This window comes from Vulpes vulpes, chromosome X (genome assembly GCF_048418805.1).
Source record: "Vulpes vulpes isolate BD-2025 chromosome X, VulVul3, whole genome shotgun sequence".
In the NCBI taxonomy this organism is placed as follows: domain Eukaryota; kingdom Metazoa; phylum Chordata; class Mammalia; order Carnivora; family Canidae; genus Vulpes; species Vulpes vulpes.
In genome coordinates this window covers 44644055-44662224 of record NC_132796.1, presented here as the reverse complement: position 1 = coordinate 44662224, position 18170 = coordinate 44644055, and the positions used below count along the sequence as shown (strand labels likewise).

The following is an 18170-nucleotide window of genomic DNA, read 5'->3' as shown; positions in this document are numbered from 1 at the left end:
GTATTTTTATGGTTTCAGGCCTTACATCTAGGTCTTTGATCCACGTTGAATTATTTTTGTGTATGGCTAAGAACGTGGCCCAGTTTCATTCTTTTGCATGTAGCTGACCAGATTTCCCAGCATAATTTATTGAAGAGACTTTCTCTCATTCTTTCCTCCTTTTTTGAAGATTATCACCATATAATTGTGGATTTATTTCTAGGTTTTCTATTCTGTTCCAGTGATCTATGTATCTATTTCTGTGCCAGTACCATATTGTTTGGTTACTACATCTTTATAGTATAACTTGGATTCTGGTATTGCGATACCTCTAGTATTGTGGGTTTTTTGTTTGTTGTTGTTTTTTAAGACTGCTTTGGTTATTCAAAGTCTTTCATGGTTCCATACACATTTTAGGATTCTTTGTTCTATCTCTGTGGAAAATGCTATTGATATTTTGATAGGGATTGAATTAAATCTGTAGATTGCCTAAAGTAATATGGGAACTTTAATAATATTTGTTCTTCCAATCCATGTGCATGGGATATCTTTCCATTTCCTTAAGTCATCTTTAATTTCTTTCTTCAGTATTTTATGGTTTTCAAAGTACAGTTGTTTCACCTCTTTGGCTAGGTTTATTCTAGGTATTTTATTATTTTGGTGCAATTGTATATGGTATTATCCTTTTTAATTTCTCTTCTTGTTGCTTCATTTTTAGTGTGTACAAATGTAATGGATTTCTCTTTATTGATTTTGTATTGTAAGATTTTTCTGAATTCATTCATCAGTTCTAGTAGTTTTGTTTTGTTTTGGTGGAGTCTTCAGGGTTTTCTATATATAGTATCATGTTACTTGCAAACAGTGGAAATTTTACTTCTTCCTTACCTATTTGGATGCCTTTTATTTCTTTTTGTTTTCTGATTGCTGTGGGTAGGACATAGGTACACCATGTTGAATGAAAGTCATGATAGTGAACCTCCTTGCCTTGTTGCTGAACTTACAGGAAAAGTTGTTTTTCCCATTGAGTATGGTATTAACTGTGGGCTTTTTCATGTAAACCCTGAATTATGTTGAAGTATGTTCCCCTCTAAATTTATTTTGTTGATTTTTTTTACTATAAATTGATGTTGTAATTTGTCATATCCTTCTTCTGCATCTATTGAAAAGATTATATGGTTTTCATTCTTTGTCTTATTGATGTGGCATATCACATTGACTGATTTGTGAACATTCAACTACTTTTGACAGGAATAAATCCCACTTCATGTGGTGAATATTATTTTTTAAAGTATTGTTATTTTTTCCCTATTTTGTTGACAATTTTTGCATTTATGTTCATCAGAGATGTTGGCCTGAATTTCTCTTTTTTGGTTATGTCTTTATCTGGTTTTGGTATCAGGGTAATACTGGCCTCACGAATGAATTTGGACATTTTCTTTCCTCTTCTATGTTTTGGAATAGTTTGAGAAATTTAGATGTTAACTCTTCTTTAAATGTTGGTAAAATTCACATGCATAGCCATCTGGTTCTGGAGTTTTCTTTGTTGGGAATTTTGTGATTACTCATTCACTTTCCTTGCTGGTTAATTATCTCTAAAATTTTTCTATTTCTTTCTGTTTCAGTTTTGGTAGGTTTTTTAAAAAAATTATTTATTTATTCATGAGAGACACAGAGAGAAGCAGAGTCATAGGCAGAGGGAGAAGCAGGCTCCCTGCAGGGAGCCTGATCCAGAACTCAGTCCCAGGGCCCTGGGATCACGACCTGAACCAAAGGCAAATGATCAACCACTGAGCCAGGTGCCTAGTAGTTTATTTGGTTGTAAAATATTATTCATTTCTAAGGTTAGGTTATTTATTTGAGACTTCCCTTGTTTCTTGAGGTATGCTTGTATTGCTATAAACTTCCTTCTTAGAACCATTTTTGCTGCATCCCAATATTTTGGATCTTAGTATTTTCATGTTCTTTTGCTGATTTGTTTCTGATTTGCTCTTTGATTCCTTGATTGATATATTCATTGTCTAGGAACATGTTCTTTAACCTCCATGTATTTGCCCTTTTTCCATATCATTATTTTCTAGTTTCATAGTGTTGTCATAAAAATGTATGGTATCATTTCCATCTTTTTTAACATGTTGAGATATGTTTTTTGATCTCATGTGTGTTCTATTCTGGATAATGTCTCATGTGCACTTGAAAAGAATGTATTTTTATGTTTTAGGATGCAATGTTCTGAATATGTCTGTTAGATCTATCTGGTCTATTGTGTCATTCAAAACCACTGTTTCCTTGTTTATTTTCTGTTTAGGTGATCTTTCCATCAATGTATGGGAGGGGTGTTAAGGTCCTCTACTGTTATTGTATTGTTATAGAGTAGCTCCCTTACATTTGTTATTTGCAGTTTTATGTATTTGAGTGTTCTCAAGTTGGGTGCATAAATATTTACAATTGGTTATACCTTCTTGTTAGATTCCCCCTTTATTATTATGTAGTGTCCTTCTTTGTCTCGTGTTATAGACTTCGTTTTAATGTCTTTTTATTGTTCAACATAAATATTGCTACCCTGGCTTTCTTTTGATGTCCATTTGCATGAGAAACATTTCTCCATCCCCTCACTTTCAATCTGTACATGCCTTTGGGTCTGAAATGAGTCTCTTGTAGGCAGCATATAGATGGATTTTTTCTTTTTCTTTTTTAAAAAGATTTTACTTATTTATTTAGGAAAGACACAGAGACACAGGCAGTAGGAGAAGCAGGCTCCCTGTGGGGCGTCTGATGTAAGACTCGATCACAGGACCCCAGGATCACACCCTGAGCCGAAGGCAGATGCTCAACCACTGAGCTACCCAGGTGTCCCTGGCTTTTTTTTCTTTTAAAGATTTTATTTATTCATTTATTAGAGAGAGAACAAGTGGGTGGAGGGACAGAGTGAGAGAGAAGCAGACTCCCCACTGAGCAAGGAGCCAGATATGGGGGCTCGATCTCAGGACTCTGGAATCAAGACCTGAGCTGAAAGCAGACACTTAACCAACTGAGCCACCCAAGTGCCCTGGATTTTTTTTTTATCTACTTCATCACCTTATGTCTGGATATGATTTGGAATGTTTCTTCCATGTACGTTCAAAGTAATTATTGATAGGTATGTATTCAGTACCATTTCGTTACTTGTTTTGTGGTTGTTTTTGTAGTTTCTCTGGTACTTTCTTACCTTCTCTTTCTCGTGGTTTCATGGTGTTATTTAGTGATGTACTTGAATTCCTTGTCTTTATTCTTTGCATATATATTGCTGTTTTTTTTTTCACAAAACACGGAAAGCTTTATTCATCCACAGAGAAAGGCCGGCTCATGTTATTATGCTGCCATCTTGGGCTTTTGCCAGTTCTCTCTCAATTTGTTTCTGTTCATCCTGCTTCTCTTTCTCTTCAGCTGCTATCTTCCTTTCCTCTTCTGCCTGAGGTTTTAGGTAACTGTAGCATTTGGCTCCATTGGCCACACCAAGGAATGGGACAGAGTAGCATTTGAACTTGATGAACAGAGAGACCTGCATGAGTGATACCATCTTATCCATTGCTATTACTGGTTTTTGTTTTGCGATTACTGTTAGGTTTGTAGATAATATCTTCATATTAGCAGTCTATATTAAGTATTGTCACAAGTTTGAACCCACTATTTAATACTCTCTCTGCCAAATTTTAGTTATATGGTCTCATAATTTACATACTTTTATTTTACAAATAATGTTTTTTTGTGAATTGAAGTTTTTCAGATATACTTATTTTTCAGACTTTCACTCATAAGTGAACTCTCGCACTGGAAAGTAGCGGCCTTATTAAGAAGAGGTACTGTAGTGCTCTGCCATGTAATTTCCTCTGTTCACCAGAACCTGGCACTTCAGATGTGTCTCCTATATGTAATGCATGTGCCCTGCTGTGGTGGTGATCCACTTTTTCCTTCAGCCCATCATCTTCAATGGCTCTCTTCACCAGTTGTGGGCAGTGTTTTGTCCTGGTGTTGTTAATGCGCTAATCCAAGGATGTCTTAGGCTTGAGATGAGTCAGAACAGGTGTTTTCCAGAGATACAGCAGCACCAACCTGCATCCCCTGAGAAGCTTTCCTTTGTGGGTGGGACGTGCAGTCAGACCAGTTGTCTGCCTCAAATCCACTGCTGGGGCCTCACTGGTGTGTGTTATCTTTCCCTTTCTCCCAAGCAGGAGTGTCTTTGGAATAGGAATGCTGCTCAGCACTTTAGGGGCTGCTTGTATACTGCCAGGCCTGTGGTACAACCCTGTTTAGGTCTCAGCCAACAGTGTATTTGGAGAGGGCGGATCCTTGGAGGTACAGTGCAGGGTGGTGTGGAGGGGTGGCAGTGCTAACAAGCTTTGTGTACCTCAGGAGGGGTCCTGCAGCACTGGGACTGAAGTGGCCAGTTGAACTCCACAGAAGCATAGCACAGGTGGTGCAGCAGAGGAACAATGGCAGCCCCACTAACCCACAAAAAAGTATGATCTAGCATAAGAAGATTTTAAAAATGAAACCCATCTGTATAACTAGCTATTTGTCTTTTCCCCTCATTACACTGCCTTCCACATAACTGTCATTCAATTCAAATTTGTTCAATGAAGAGTGTTTGAGAAGTTTACAATATCTCACAATATGACCTAAATCCAATTCTCACATTAGCTGTATTTCCACATCAACTATGCACAAATTTAAGTTTTGCATTGTTTTTCTCCGTATTTCTGATCTGAGTTGTCAGTTTAATAAAACTTTCACTAACCTAGAATAAATGCCATTAGTGACCTATTTTTATCTCATTTGGTACATTACAAAAGAGTATCAGTTTGGCATGTAAATGGGTACAAAGACTTCACAAGTTGTTGTGATATAACCAAACAGATATATGCCAAGTCATTGATTTAAAGAGGAACCCCTTTATATTATGTCAAATACGAAAACATCTCCATTTTCTTCTTTTACCTTTTGGGTTTGTGGTTGAGATAGGAGTGGCAAGACTGTGTGGAGGCTCCTCAAAGAGTTAAAAATAGAACTACCCTATGACATAGCAATTGCACTGCTGGAGATTTACCCCAAAGATACATATGCAGTGAAATGGCAGGACACCCGCACCCCAATGTTTATAGCAGCAATGTCCACAATAGCCAAACTGTGGAAGGACCCTTGGTGTCCATCGAAAGATGAATGGATAAAGAAGATGTGATATATATATATATATATATATATATATATATATATATACACACACACACACACACACACACACACTAGAATATTACTCAGCCATTAGAAACAATGAATACCCACCATTTGCTTCAACATGGATAGAACTGGAGGGTATTATGCTGAGTGAAGTAAGTCAATCGGAGGACAAACATTATATGGTTCCATTCATTTGGGAAATATAAAAAATAGTGAAAGGGAATAAAGGGGAAGGGAGAGAAAATGAGTGGGAAATATCAGTGAGGATGACAGAACATGAGAGAGTTCTAACTCTGGGAAATGAACAAGGGGTGGTGGAAAGGGAGGTGGGCGGGGGGTTGGAGTGACTGGGTGATGGGCACTGAGGGGAGCACTTGATTGGATGAGCACTGGATGTTATGGTATATGTTGGCAAATCTAACTCCAATAAAAAATTATCTTTGTATATCTTTGTGTATGGTGTAAGAGAATGGTCTAGTTTCATTCTTCTGCACATGGTTGTCCAATTGTCCAAGCACCATTTTCGAATAGACTGTCCTTTTTCCAGTGGATAGTCTTTCCTGCTTTGTTGAATATTAGTTGAACATAGAGTTGAGGGCCCATTTCTGGGTCTCTATTTTGTTCCATGGATCTATGTGTCTGTTTTTGTGCCAGTACCACACTGTCTTGATGATCACAGCTTTGTACTACAACTTGAAATCCATCATTGTGATGCCCCCAGCTATGGTTTTTTTTAATATTCCCCTGGCTTTTCTGATTCCACACAGATCAATAAATTTTTCATTCATTTGTTCAGCACTGTAGATTAGTGAAAAAAGTCCCTTATGGAAGTTAGCTTTTAGTCAAGGGAAACAGATAATCAACAATATAGAATATGTCAAAGAAAATAATAGAATATAGTAGGGATGGAGAGTGCTGGAGATGGTGTTAGCATTTTATATAATCCTGTTTGGGGAGGTAATATTTGAACAGAGTTCTAAAAGAAAGGAGAAAGTGAGCCATGTGGATATTGCAGGGAAGAGGAATACAGGCAGAGGAAATAACATATTCAAAATGCCTGTGGCTTGGCCAAGGTGAATGGGGAAAGGTCATAGGATATGAGGTCAGAGAGGGTACAAAAGCCAAATAATGTAGTTTCTTGTATACCAGATAAGTAATTTGGCTTTCAGTTTCAGTGAGATGGGAAGTTACTGGAGACCTTTGAGCAGAGGACTGACATGATCTGACGTAGGTTATAATAGGATCGCTCTGGATGGTGTATTAGGAATAAGTTTTGAAGGGCAAAGAAAGAGGAGGCAGTCCAGTTAAGAAGTTATTATAATACACCAGGAGATAGATGGTGGTAGTTCAGACTGGGGTAATATGTGGATGGTGGGGAGAATCAGTTGGCTTTTGGATATTCTGTTTTGTAATGTTAGAGTCAATAGCATTTGCTGGTGTATTTAATACATGTGAGATATAATGATGACTCTAGCTTTTTGGCCTGATCAACTGTAAGAAGTTGCAATTTACTGAAAAGGAGAGGGCTATGAGGAACAGGTTGGTGAGAACGATGGGAAATTTGAATTTTGCTTTGGCTAGGTTAAGAAAGGTATGATAAGATAAACAGGTGAAGATGAATAGTGCTCATGTCATCCCTAGAGCCAGATCAAGTTTACCTGACTTAGGTGTTTTCTGAGGTAACATTCAAAATATAATACCAAAATTAATAACAATGATAAAAATTATTGCAATTAATTGAATAGAAAATATGTACCAGACACTGTGGGAACTTTATATGCATGATCTTATATCTCATCTTTCTCCAGACCATAAAAGAGAAAATTACTTTTCTTTTTTTTCAGAAAATATACCTGAGGTTCAGAGAGCTTAAATATCCTGGGCAAGAAATGACACTGTGCTGCTAAGTGCCATGTATACATACTCAAAGATCAGTATTATATTTCTACTCTTGCCCATAAACTAGATTTAAACCATCCCTGCTATAGTATGATTTGTTGAATTTTATATTCGGGGAAATGAATATTGCAGAAGGGAAAAGTTAATGCCTGACACTGGCAGTGATTCATATTTAAATATACCATAGTCCAGAGAAGGATTCCCTCATTAAAAAAAATTGCTGATAAAAATAAACAAGAGGAAAGATAGCAAAATTCACAAATACATAGAAATTAAATGACACAAAGCTGCACAGCCAATAGATCAAAACAGAAATAAAAAAGGATATTAAAAATATTGAGACAAATAAAAATAGAGACACAACATCCTGAAACGTATGGGATGCAGATAAGACAGTTTAAAAAATAAGTTTATATGGATAAAGAAGATGTGGTTTATGTATACAATGGAATATTACTCAGCCATTAGAAATGACAAATACCCACCAGTTGCTTCAACGTGGATGGAACTGGAAGGTATTATGCTGAGTGAAGTAAGTCAATCGGAGAAGGACAAACATTGTATGTTCTCATTCATTTGGGGAATATAAATAATAGTGAAAGGGAATATAAGGGAAGGGAGAAGAAATGTGTGGGAAATATCAGAAAGGGAGACAGAACATAAAGACTCCTGACTCTGGGAATCAAACTAGGGGTGGTGGAAGGGGAGGAGGGCGGGGGTTGGGGGTGAATGGGTGATGGGCACTGAGGGGGGCACTTGATGGGATGAGCACTGGGTGTTATTCTGTATGTTGGCAAATTGAACACCAATAAAAAATAAATTTATCATTAAAAAAAAGAAAAAAAATAAGTTTATAGCCATAAACACATACTTCAAAAAAAAGATAGATCTCAGGATGTCTGAGTGGCTCAGTAGTTGAGTGTCTGCCCTCCTCTCAGGACATGATCCTGGGGTCCCAGGATCGATTCCTGCATTGGGTTCCCTGCATGGAGCTTGCTTCTCCCTCTGCCTGTGTCTCCTTCTCTCTTTCTTTCTGTGTCTTTCATGAATAAATAAATAAAATCTTTTTTAAAAAAGGTAGATCTCAAACAACCTAACATTATACATCTCAAGGAACTAGAAAAAGAGAAACCAACTAGCTCCAAATTTATCAGGAAGGAAGAAATAGTAAAGATTAGAGCATATATAAGTAAAATAGAAAATGAAGGGGATCCCTGGGTGGCTCAGCAGTTTAGCGCCTGACTTTGGCCCGGGGCGTGATCCTGGAGTCCTGGGATCGAGTCCCACATTGGGCTGCCTGCATGGAGCCTGCTTCTCCCTCTGCCTGTGTCTCTCTCTCTCTCTTTCTCTCCCTCTCTCTGTGCGTCTCATGAATAAATAAATAAAATCATTTAAAGAAAAGAAAATGAAAAACACAATAAAGAAGATTAATAAAACTGAGTTGTTTCTTTGAAAAGAAAAACAAGGGATCCCTGGGTGGCGCAGCGGGTTGGTGCCTGCCTTTGGCCCAGGGTGCGATCCTGGAGACCTGGGATCGCATCCCACCTCGGGCTCCCGGTGCATGGAGCCTGCCTCTGCCTGTGTCTCTGCCTCTCTCTCTCTCTCTCTCTCTCTGTGACTATCATAAATAAATTTAAAAAAAAGAAAAACAAAATTAACAAATCTTTAACTAAACTAACCAAGAAAATAAGAGAGAGGATTTGAATAAGTAAATTTAAAGTAAAAGAGGGGATATTACAACTGGTATCACAGAAATACAAAAGATCATAAAAGATTATTTTAAAAAAATTATACAACAACAAATTGGAAAACCTAGAAGTGGAGAAATTTTTAGAAACATACAAGCTACCAAATCTGAATCATGAATAAATAGAAAATATAGATAGAACAATAATGAGAGAGGATATTAAATCAGTATACAAAAACTCCTCCCAAAAGGATAATTTAGGACCAGGTAATTTCACTGGTGTGTTCTACCAAATATTTAAACAATTAATGTCAATCCTTTTCTACTCTTCCAAAAATTGAAGAGAAGGTAACACTCTCAAACTCATTTCATGATGCCATAATTATCTTGCTACCAAGGGCAGGTAATAACACTACAAAAGAAGGAGGAATTAAGATGGTGGAGGAGTAGGGGGATCCTGAGCTTGTCCTGTCCCTTGAAACCACATAGATCAATATGCAATTATTTTGAACAACTAGAGATATCTGAGGATTAAGAAAACAATGCATAGTAGGAAGTAGAGAATGTGGCAGATGTGAGTTTTGGTGCTGTGTACTGGGGGAGAGGAAAGAATGGGGCTCTAAAGGGGAGTGAGCAGGAGAGAGTTCAGTGAGGAGGGATCACACAATAAGCCTCAGTGAGGAGATCTTCTGGGTCGAACTGGGAGAGATCATTCTCCTCCCCAGAGTACATTTGGAAGAGAATATTTTGCCTTTCCGAGGACAAAAGGTCAACTGGGGGCCATTGGGTAGCACTCAACAGCAAGGACAGAAATGTGCAGAGTTCAAATTACCTAACAGACTTTCAGTGTGAGCTACAATACATTGAAACCTTTCTGTGTCCACCGAGCTGGTGCTTTTCTGAGACAGAACTGAGCAGAGAGCAGAAACAAGGGATGACTGCAGATAACTTGGCTGCTGCTTTTCACTCTCATGTCACAATAGATTTGAGCCTCTGTGTGACTGCATTTCTGTAACAGAATAGCATAGGGAACTGAGTCGCATATGGATGGCCTATAACCTGATTCCAGCCTTTCTCTGAGTGTTAAAGTAAATTCTAGCTTCCATGTGTGAACTGTGTGATTGTTTTCTGGGACAGGATGGTGCTGGGAATACCATGAGGCCCTCTTCCTCCTCCCGTACCTTGCCAAGTCCTTAGAACTTAGAATTTTGAATCTCAGCCAGAGATAAAATATAGGAGATCTGTGGCACCAGTTAATGCCCACACCTCAGGAACAGATAGGTTAAGGGCAGAGAACTGATGGAAGCCTGGGACATAGGAAATTGCTTGCTTTTCTATAAGGACCTCCTAAACAACAGTAGCCAAGAGTTCCTCACCCTGGGGACAGGGTGATTCCATATTCTTCCTCCTCCACCACCTCTGCTTCCAATCCACTCCCCCAAGCAAAATCAAACTTCAGAGAGAAACACAGTGCCTCCATTGGAGGCTGGGGTCCTCCACTCAACTCTGCATCTGACAGCGGCATATAAAAAAGGGCAAGATAGCTCCTAAGCCAGCCCGGGAGGCCTCTTCCACAGAAGGCTCTTAGAATGTACCAAGTCTACTGATTAACGAATGCTCCAAAACATAAGATTCTGATGGAAATATGACCAGCAGTGTTTCTTTTTTCTCTCTTGTTTTTTGGGGTGTGTGTGTGTGTGTGTGTGTGTATAGTCATTTGTAGTCTTCTTTGTTTCCTTCTCTTATTTTTTGGATCAAGTTTATTTCTTTTTTCTTTTTTCTTCTTTCCTTATCCTTTTACCTCATTTCCTTCTTATTCTTTGGCATCAGGCTTACAGTTTTTTGTTTGTCTGTTTGTTTCCATTTTTGTTCCTTTTCCTATTCTCTTCCCTTGGACAGGCTTTTCTTTTTCTTCTACTTTTCTCTTTTGAAGGCTTATCTTTTTAAAAAAATATTTTACTTATTTATTCATGAGAGACACAGAGAGAGAGAGAAGCAGAGACATAGGCAGAGGGAGAATAAGGCTCCATGCGGGACCCCAATGTAGGACTCGATCCTGGGCCTCCAGGAACACTCCCTGGGCCGAAGGCAGTGCTAAACCGCTAAGCCACCGGGGCTGCCCTGCAGGCTTATCTTAACAAACATATCAAAGCACACTTAGTTAGAGGCAAAAATACTCCACACTATAAGCAAGGAGGAAACCTAGAGGCTGGACCAGTGGGAAAGAACAGAAAAAACACACCAGCAGAATGTACACAATATATAGCAGAAACACTTCCCAAAGTTTGTTGTTGTTTTTGTTGTTGCATTTTTAAATTTTTGTCTCTTTCTTTCTTCTCTGGGCAAAATGACATGGAGAAATTCATTCCAAAAGAAAGACCAAGAGGTAATACTGCCAGGGACTTAATAAATACAGATAAAACTAAGACGTGTGAAGTAGAATTTAAAACAACCCAGGCACCTGGATGGCTCAGTTCATTAGGCTTCTGCCTTTGGCTCAGGTCATGATCCTGAGGTCCTGGGATTGAGCCCCATGTTGGGCTTCTTGCTTAATAGGGAGCCGGCTTCTCCCTCTCCCTCTGCCCCTCAGCCCTGCTTGTGCTCTCTCTCACTCAATCTCAAATAAATAAATATTTTAAAAAACAATGATATTAAAGATACAAGCTGGGATCAAAAAAGAATAGAAGACAGTAGAAAAAAGCCCTTTAATGGCAGAAATAAAAGAACTAAAACCTAGTCAGGCCAAAATTAAAAATATTATTACTGAGATTCAGTCGCAAGTGAAGGCCAGCAAAACAAAGATGAATGAAGCAGAATAGAGTCAGTGATATAGAAGACACAATGATGAAAAATATGAAAGCTGAAAAGAAGAGGGAAAGAAAATTATTAGATCACAAAGGTAGACTGAGGAAACTCAGCGATTACCTAAAGCAAAATAATAGCAGTATTATAAGAGTCCCAGAGGATGAAGAGCAGGACAAAGGGGCAGAAGATTTAACCAAAAAATTATAGCTGAGAATTTCCCTAATCTGTGGAAGGAAACAAGCATTCATGTAAAGTAGCAAAACATGCATTCTTTTTGAGTACATGGAACATTCTCCAGAGTAATCACATACTGGGTCACAAATCAGGTATCAAAGCATGCAGAAAGATTGCATATTATCAGGCCACAACACTATGAAACTTGAAGTCACGTACAAGAATATAATTGGAAGGACCACAAATACATGGAAGCTAGAGAGTATCCTACTAAAGAATGAATAGGGGAGAGCTAAGTTGGCATGGGGCCTGCATGGGATGCCTGGACGGTTCTGGAGGCAGTGGGGAAAACGATGCTCAGGATGCTGGTGCCCAGAGCTCAGCGGCAGGGGAGGGAAAGATGGCAGAGGAGTAGGTGCCTTAACTCTACAGGCCCCACCAACTTACCTAGATTATGGTCAAATCATCCTGAAAACCTATAAATTTAACCTGAGATTTATGTTTTTAAAGATTTTATTTATTTACTCATGAGAAACAGAGAGGCAGAGACACAGGCAGAGGGAGAAGCAGGCTTCATGCAGGGAGCCTGATGTGGGACTCGATCCCGGGACTCCAGGATCAGGCCCTGGGCTGAAGGCAGCACTAAACCGCTGAGCCACCTGGGCTGCCCTAACCTGAGATTTAAAGAGAGAACAGGTGGACTGCTACAGAGAGAAGGGTTTTTACTTCAAACAAGAATCATGTAAGGTGAAACTTACTAGGTCTTGGTTGATATTCTTGATGCAGCCCACTCATACAGCCAATCTGCACTGAGCAAAATGATTGGAAAGAAGGACTCACCACAAAAGAAAAAATCAGAAGTAGTACTCTGTGCCACAGAGTTACAGAATTCGGAATAAAATTCAATGTCAGAAAGCCAAAAGAGGAGCACAATTTTTTTTTAAATTTTTATTTATTTATTATTATAGTCACAGAGAGAGAGAGAGAGAGAGAGGCAGAGACACAGGCAGAGGGAGAAGCAGGCTCCATGCACTGGGAGCCCGATGTGGGATTCGATCCCGGGTCTCCAGGATCGCGCCCTGGGCCAAAGGCAGGCGCCAAACCGCTGCGCCACCCAGGGATCCCAGAGGAGCACAATTTTAAAGCTACTGGAGGCTCTAGAAAAAACCGTAAAGGAATCAAGAGACATCATGACTGCAGAATTTAGAGCTAATCAGGCTGAAACTAAAAATCAATTAAATGAGATGCAGTCCAAACTGGAGGTCCTAATGATGAGGGTTAATGAGGTAGAAGAAAGAGTGAGGGACATAGAAGACAAGTTGAGCTCAAGGAAGGAAGCTGAAGAAAAATAGAAAAGCAATTAAAGACCATGAGAAAAGGTTAAGGAAAATAAATGACAGCCTCAGATAGAAAAATCTACATAAACTGGGGTTCCAGAGGATGCTGAGAGGGAGAGAGGGCCAGAAAGCAAATTTTGACAAATCATAGCTGAGAACTTCCCAAATTTGGGGAAGGAAATAGGCATTCAGATCGAGGAGATGGAGAGGTACCTCCTAAAATCAATAAAAACAGTTCAACACCTCAACATTTAACAGTGAAACTTGCAAATTCCAAAGATAAAGAGAAAATCCTTAAAGCAGCAAGAGACAAGAGATCCCTAACTTATTTGGGGAGAAATATTAGATTAACAGCACACCTCTCCATGAAGACCTGTCAGGCAAGAAAGGGTTGGCAGGATATATTGAGGGTCGTAAATGAGAAGAAAATGCACCAAGAAGACTATATCCAGCAATGCTTTCATTCAGAATAGAAGGAGAGATAAAGAGCTTCAAGATAGGCAGAAACTGAAAGAATATATAGTCACCAAACCAGCCTCTGCAAAAAATGTTAAGGGGGTCTCTGTAAAAGACAGAGGATACCCAAAAATACAATCCACAAAAACAGGGACTGAATAGGTATTATGATGACAGTAAATTTGTATCTTGCAAGAGTAACTCTGAATGTGAATGGGCTTAATGATCCCATCAAAAGGCCCAGGGTTTCAGACTGGATAAAAAAGCAAGACCCATCTATTTGCTGTCTACAAGAGACTCATTCTAGACCTAAGGACACCTACAGTCTGAAAATAAAAGGTTATCATTCAAAAGGTCCTCAAAAAAAGACTATCCACTGGAAGAAAGACAGTCTCTTCAATAAATGGTGCTGGGAAAATTGGACATCCACATGCAGAAGAATGAAACTAGACCACTCTCTTGCACCATACACAAAGAAAAACTCAAAATGGATGAAAGATCTCAATGTGAGACAAGATTCCATCAAAATCCTAGAGGAGAACACAGGCAACACCCTTTTTGAACTCGGCCACAGCAACTTCTTGCAAGATACATCCACGAAGGCAAAAGAAACAAAAGCAAAAATGAACTATTGGGACTTCATCAAGATAAGAAGCTTTTGCACAGCAAAGGATACAGTCAACAAAACTAAAAGACAACCTACAGAATGGGAGAAGATATTTGCAAATGACGTATCAGATAAAGGGCTAGTTTCCAAGATCTATAAAGAACTTATTAAACTAATCACCAAAGAAACTAACAATCCAATCATGAAGTGGGCAAAAGACATGAAGAGAAATCTCACAGAGGAAGACATAGAAATGGCCAACACGCACATGAGAAAATGCTCTGCATCACTTGCCATCAGGGAAATACAAATCAAAACCACAATGAGATACCACCTCACACCAGTGAGAATGGGTAAAATTAACAAGGCAGGAAACCACAAATGTTGGAGAGGATGTGGAGAAAGGGGAACCCTCTTACACTGTTGGTGGGAATGTGAACTGGTGCAGCCACTCTGGAAAACTGTGTGGAGGTTCCTCAAAGAGTTAAAAATAGACCTGCCCTACACCCAGCAATTGCATTGCTGGGGATTTACCCCAAAGATGCAAATTCAATGAAACACCGGGACACCTGCACCCTGATGTTTCTAGCAGCAATGTCTACAATAGCCAAACTGTGGAAGGAGCCTTGGTGTCCATCGAAAGATGAATGGATAAAGAAGATGTGGTTTATGTATACAATGGAATATTACTCAGCCATTAGAAATGACAAATACCCACCAGTTGCTTCAACGTGGATGGAACTGGAGGGTATTATGCTGAGTGAAATAAGTCAATCGGAGAAGGACAAACATTACATGTTCTCATTCATTTGGGGAATATAAATAATAGTGAAAGGGAATAGAAGGGAAGGGAGAAGAAATGGGTATGAAATATCAGAAAGGGAGACAGAACATAAAGACTCCTAACTCTGGGAAACAAACTAGGGGTGTGGAAGGGGAGGAGGGCGGGGGGTGGGGGTGAATGGGTGATGGGCACTGAGGGGGGCATTTGACGGGATGAGCATTTGACCGGTGTTATTCTGTATGTTGGCATATTGAACACCAATAAAAAGTAAATTTATTATCAAAAAAAAAAAGAAAAAAAGGAAACGAAACCATCTTACACTATTGTTGGGAATGGAAATTGGTCCAGCCACTCTGAAAGAGATTACCAGGGTTCCTCATAAAGTTAAAAATAGAACTACCCTATAACCCAGCAATTGCACTACTATGTGTTTATTCGAAGGATACAAAAATAGTGATTCAAAGGGACACATGCATCCCAATGTTTATTGCAGCAGTATTCATGGAGCCAAAACACGTAGAGTCCAAATGTCCATTGACTGATGAATGGATAAAGAAGATGCATGTATATAAAATGGAATATCACTCATCCATTAAAAGAATGAAATTGGATCACATTCTTACACTACAGACAGTAGTAAACTGAAAATGTATTTAACATTTAAATGTGAGAACTAAAACCATAAAAATCATAGAAGTGAGCAGAGTTACTAACTTCTGTGACATTGGCTGCAGAAACCTTTTTCTAGATGCATCTCCTGAAGCAAGGGAATCAAAAGAAAAAATAAACTATTGGAACTTCATCAAAATAAAAAGCATGTGCAGAGTGAAGGAAATAATCAACAAAACTAAAAGTAACCTAGGAATGGGAAAAGATATTTGGAAATGATATATCCGTTTAAGGGCTGTATCCCAAATATATAAAGAATTTATACAACTCAACACCCCCAGACAAGTAACCCATTTAATAAATGGGCAGAAGACACGAACAGACATTTCTCCAGTGAAGACATCCAGGTGGCCAAAAGACACATGAGAAGGTGCACAACATCTCTTCCTATGAGAGGAATGCAAATCAAAATGATAAGAAGATATCTTCTCACACCTGTCAGACTGGCTAAAGTCGACAACCTAAGATACAACAGGTGTTAGCCAGGATGTGAAGAATGGAAACACTCGTGCACTGTTGGTGGGAATACAAAGTGGTGTAGCCAGTGTGGAAAACGATATAGAGGTTCCTCAAATGATAGAGGTTCCTCAAAAAGTTAAAAAGTATAACTACTGAATAATCCAGCAATCACAATAGTGGACATTCACCCAAAAATACAAAAATAGTAAGTCAAGGAATACATGCACTCCGATGTTTATAGCAGCATTATTTACAATGGCCAAATTGTGGAAGTAGCTCACGCGTCCATTTATTAATGAATAAAGAAGATGTGATATACACACGCACACATGCACACAGGAATATCATTTAGCCATGAAAAAAGAATCAAATATTGCCATTTGCAATGAAATGACTGGATCTAGAGAGTACAATATTAAGTAAAATATGTAAAAGATAAATACCATACTATTTCACTCTTACGTTAAATTTAAGAAACAAAACAAATGAGCAAAAGGAAGGAGAGAGGGAGAGAAACCAAGAATCAGTCTCTTAATTATAAACAAAACAGCCGATGTTTACCAGAGTGGAGAGGTGGAGGAATGGTTTAAGTAGATCATCAGGATTAGTGAGTGTGCTTTTTGTGATGAGCACTAGGTGTTGAATGGAACTGCTGAATTGTTGTATTTTACACCTGAAACTAATAAAACACTCTGTTGCCAAAAATAGGGGAAAAAAGAAAAAATACGATAACATACAGTGTCAGAAACCCAGAACTAAAAAATACCTCCAACATTGTTAAGAGCAGGTTTAGACAAGAGTATTAGATACATATTATCAGTATGAAAATCATTGTCTAAATGTACTTTACATATTTTATCTCATTTATTTTCCATTTGTGTGACATCCTTATTTTTACAAATGAGAAAATATAGACTTAGGGTTAAGTCATCTGGCCAAAGGCATTCAGCTAATAAATAGTGAGACCAGGTTTGGAATCCATATTTTACTGGCTCCCAAACTTTTTCACCTTTGTATGTTGACCTCTAAATATAACTTGTCCAAATTTTGTTATTTTTTTATCTGAGTTTTACCTCATCAAATAGACTATAAGCCATGATTGAGTTCTCTTTCTCATTTTTACTATAATCCATAGAATAAGGTAGGGCACATAACAAACTTTAATTATGTTCTATTAAGTGGCCCATAAACTTTGGTCACGTTCCTACTTTTTGTTGGACAAGGAACCAAAAATAATGAAGCATGATTATCTTAAGGGTAATAAAAATTATCAAACTTTATTCAAAATATGGCCAGGGAATAGACTACCACTTGTTTGCAGATATAAATACTGAGTCCATAACATTTTATTGAGCATCTACTAAGTGTAAGGCACAGTATAATCGACACTTACCAAGATAACTATCCTATCTCCCACACTCTTGGCAGTGATTTTCAAGGTATTTAAGTGGGAGAATTTCCCTAAAGTATGGACGCTTACACTTAAGACCATATTCACTCAGCATAATTAACTGCTTTCTGAAGTAAGCTACAAATTACATCAAAGTTACAAAGGTGCACTAATGAAAGTCACTATGTGCTGGCTGGGGAGTTGTTTCTATCTAAACCTAAAGTTCACACAATACACATGACTTTTCTTTAAGAATCATCCTACTGGGGTAACTGGATGACAGGCCCTGAGGAGGACACTTGATGGGATGAGCACTGGGTGTACTATGTTGCGAAATCGTACTTCAATAAAAAAAGAAAAAGCTAATGAAGGCAGAAACATAAGATAAATTACAATTATACTTTTCTTTGTGTAAAGAATGTGTAGGTTAGAATAATTGAACTTTCAGGAACTTCAACCTTGAGATTTACAATCAGATGAAAGCAAAAGGACTAGGGACAGACATACCAAAAACAATACATGATATAAATAGACAAGGAAGCAAGTCCTGCCCACCCAGAGACCTTCTTCCCCCCCCCCCCTTCTCTCCACTTACTTTTATTCTTTTTCTCTGACTTCAGCCTACCCTTCCTCCAGCCTCTTCCTTTTCCAGCCCAAGAGGGAGTAAATTCTGAGTTTTAGAGAGTGTTGGTCGGATGCCTGGAATAGGT

At 38.5% G+C, this 18170-nt stretch overlaps 2 protein-coding genes across 3 annotated transcripts in view; both read right to left on the bottom strand.

Moving 5' to 3' along the window:
• Positions 1-18170, bottom strand: part of KLF8 (KLF transcription factor 8) — a 322445-nt gene that overhangs the window by 157952 nt on the left and 146323 nt on the right. The gene's annotated exons all lie outside the window — the stretch shown is intronic.
• Positions 3320-3535, bottom strand: LOC112911717 (ATP synthase subunit e, mitochondrial). Its single transcript, XM_025988386.1, has one exon. It carries the CDS (start codon positions 3533-3535, stop codon positions 3320-3322), a length of 216 nt encoding a protein of 71 aa, XP_025844171.1.

Coding starts and splice junctions, on each gene's coding strand:
- LOC112911717 (XM_025988386.1), bottom strand. CDS start 3,535: ATGGTATCACTCATGCAGGTCTCTCTGTTCATCAAGTTCAAATGCTAC.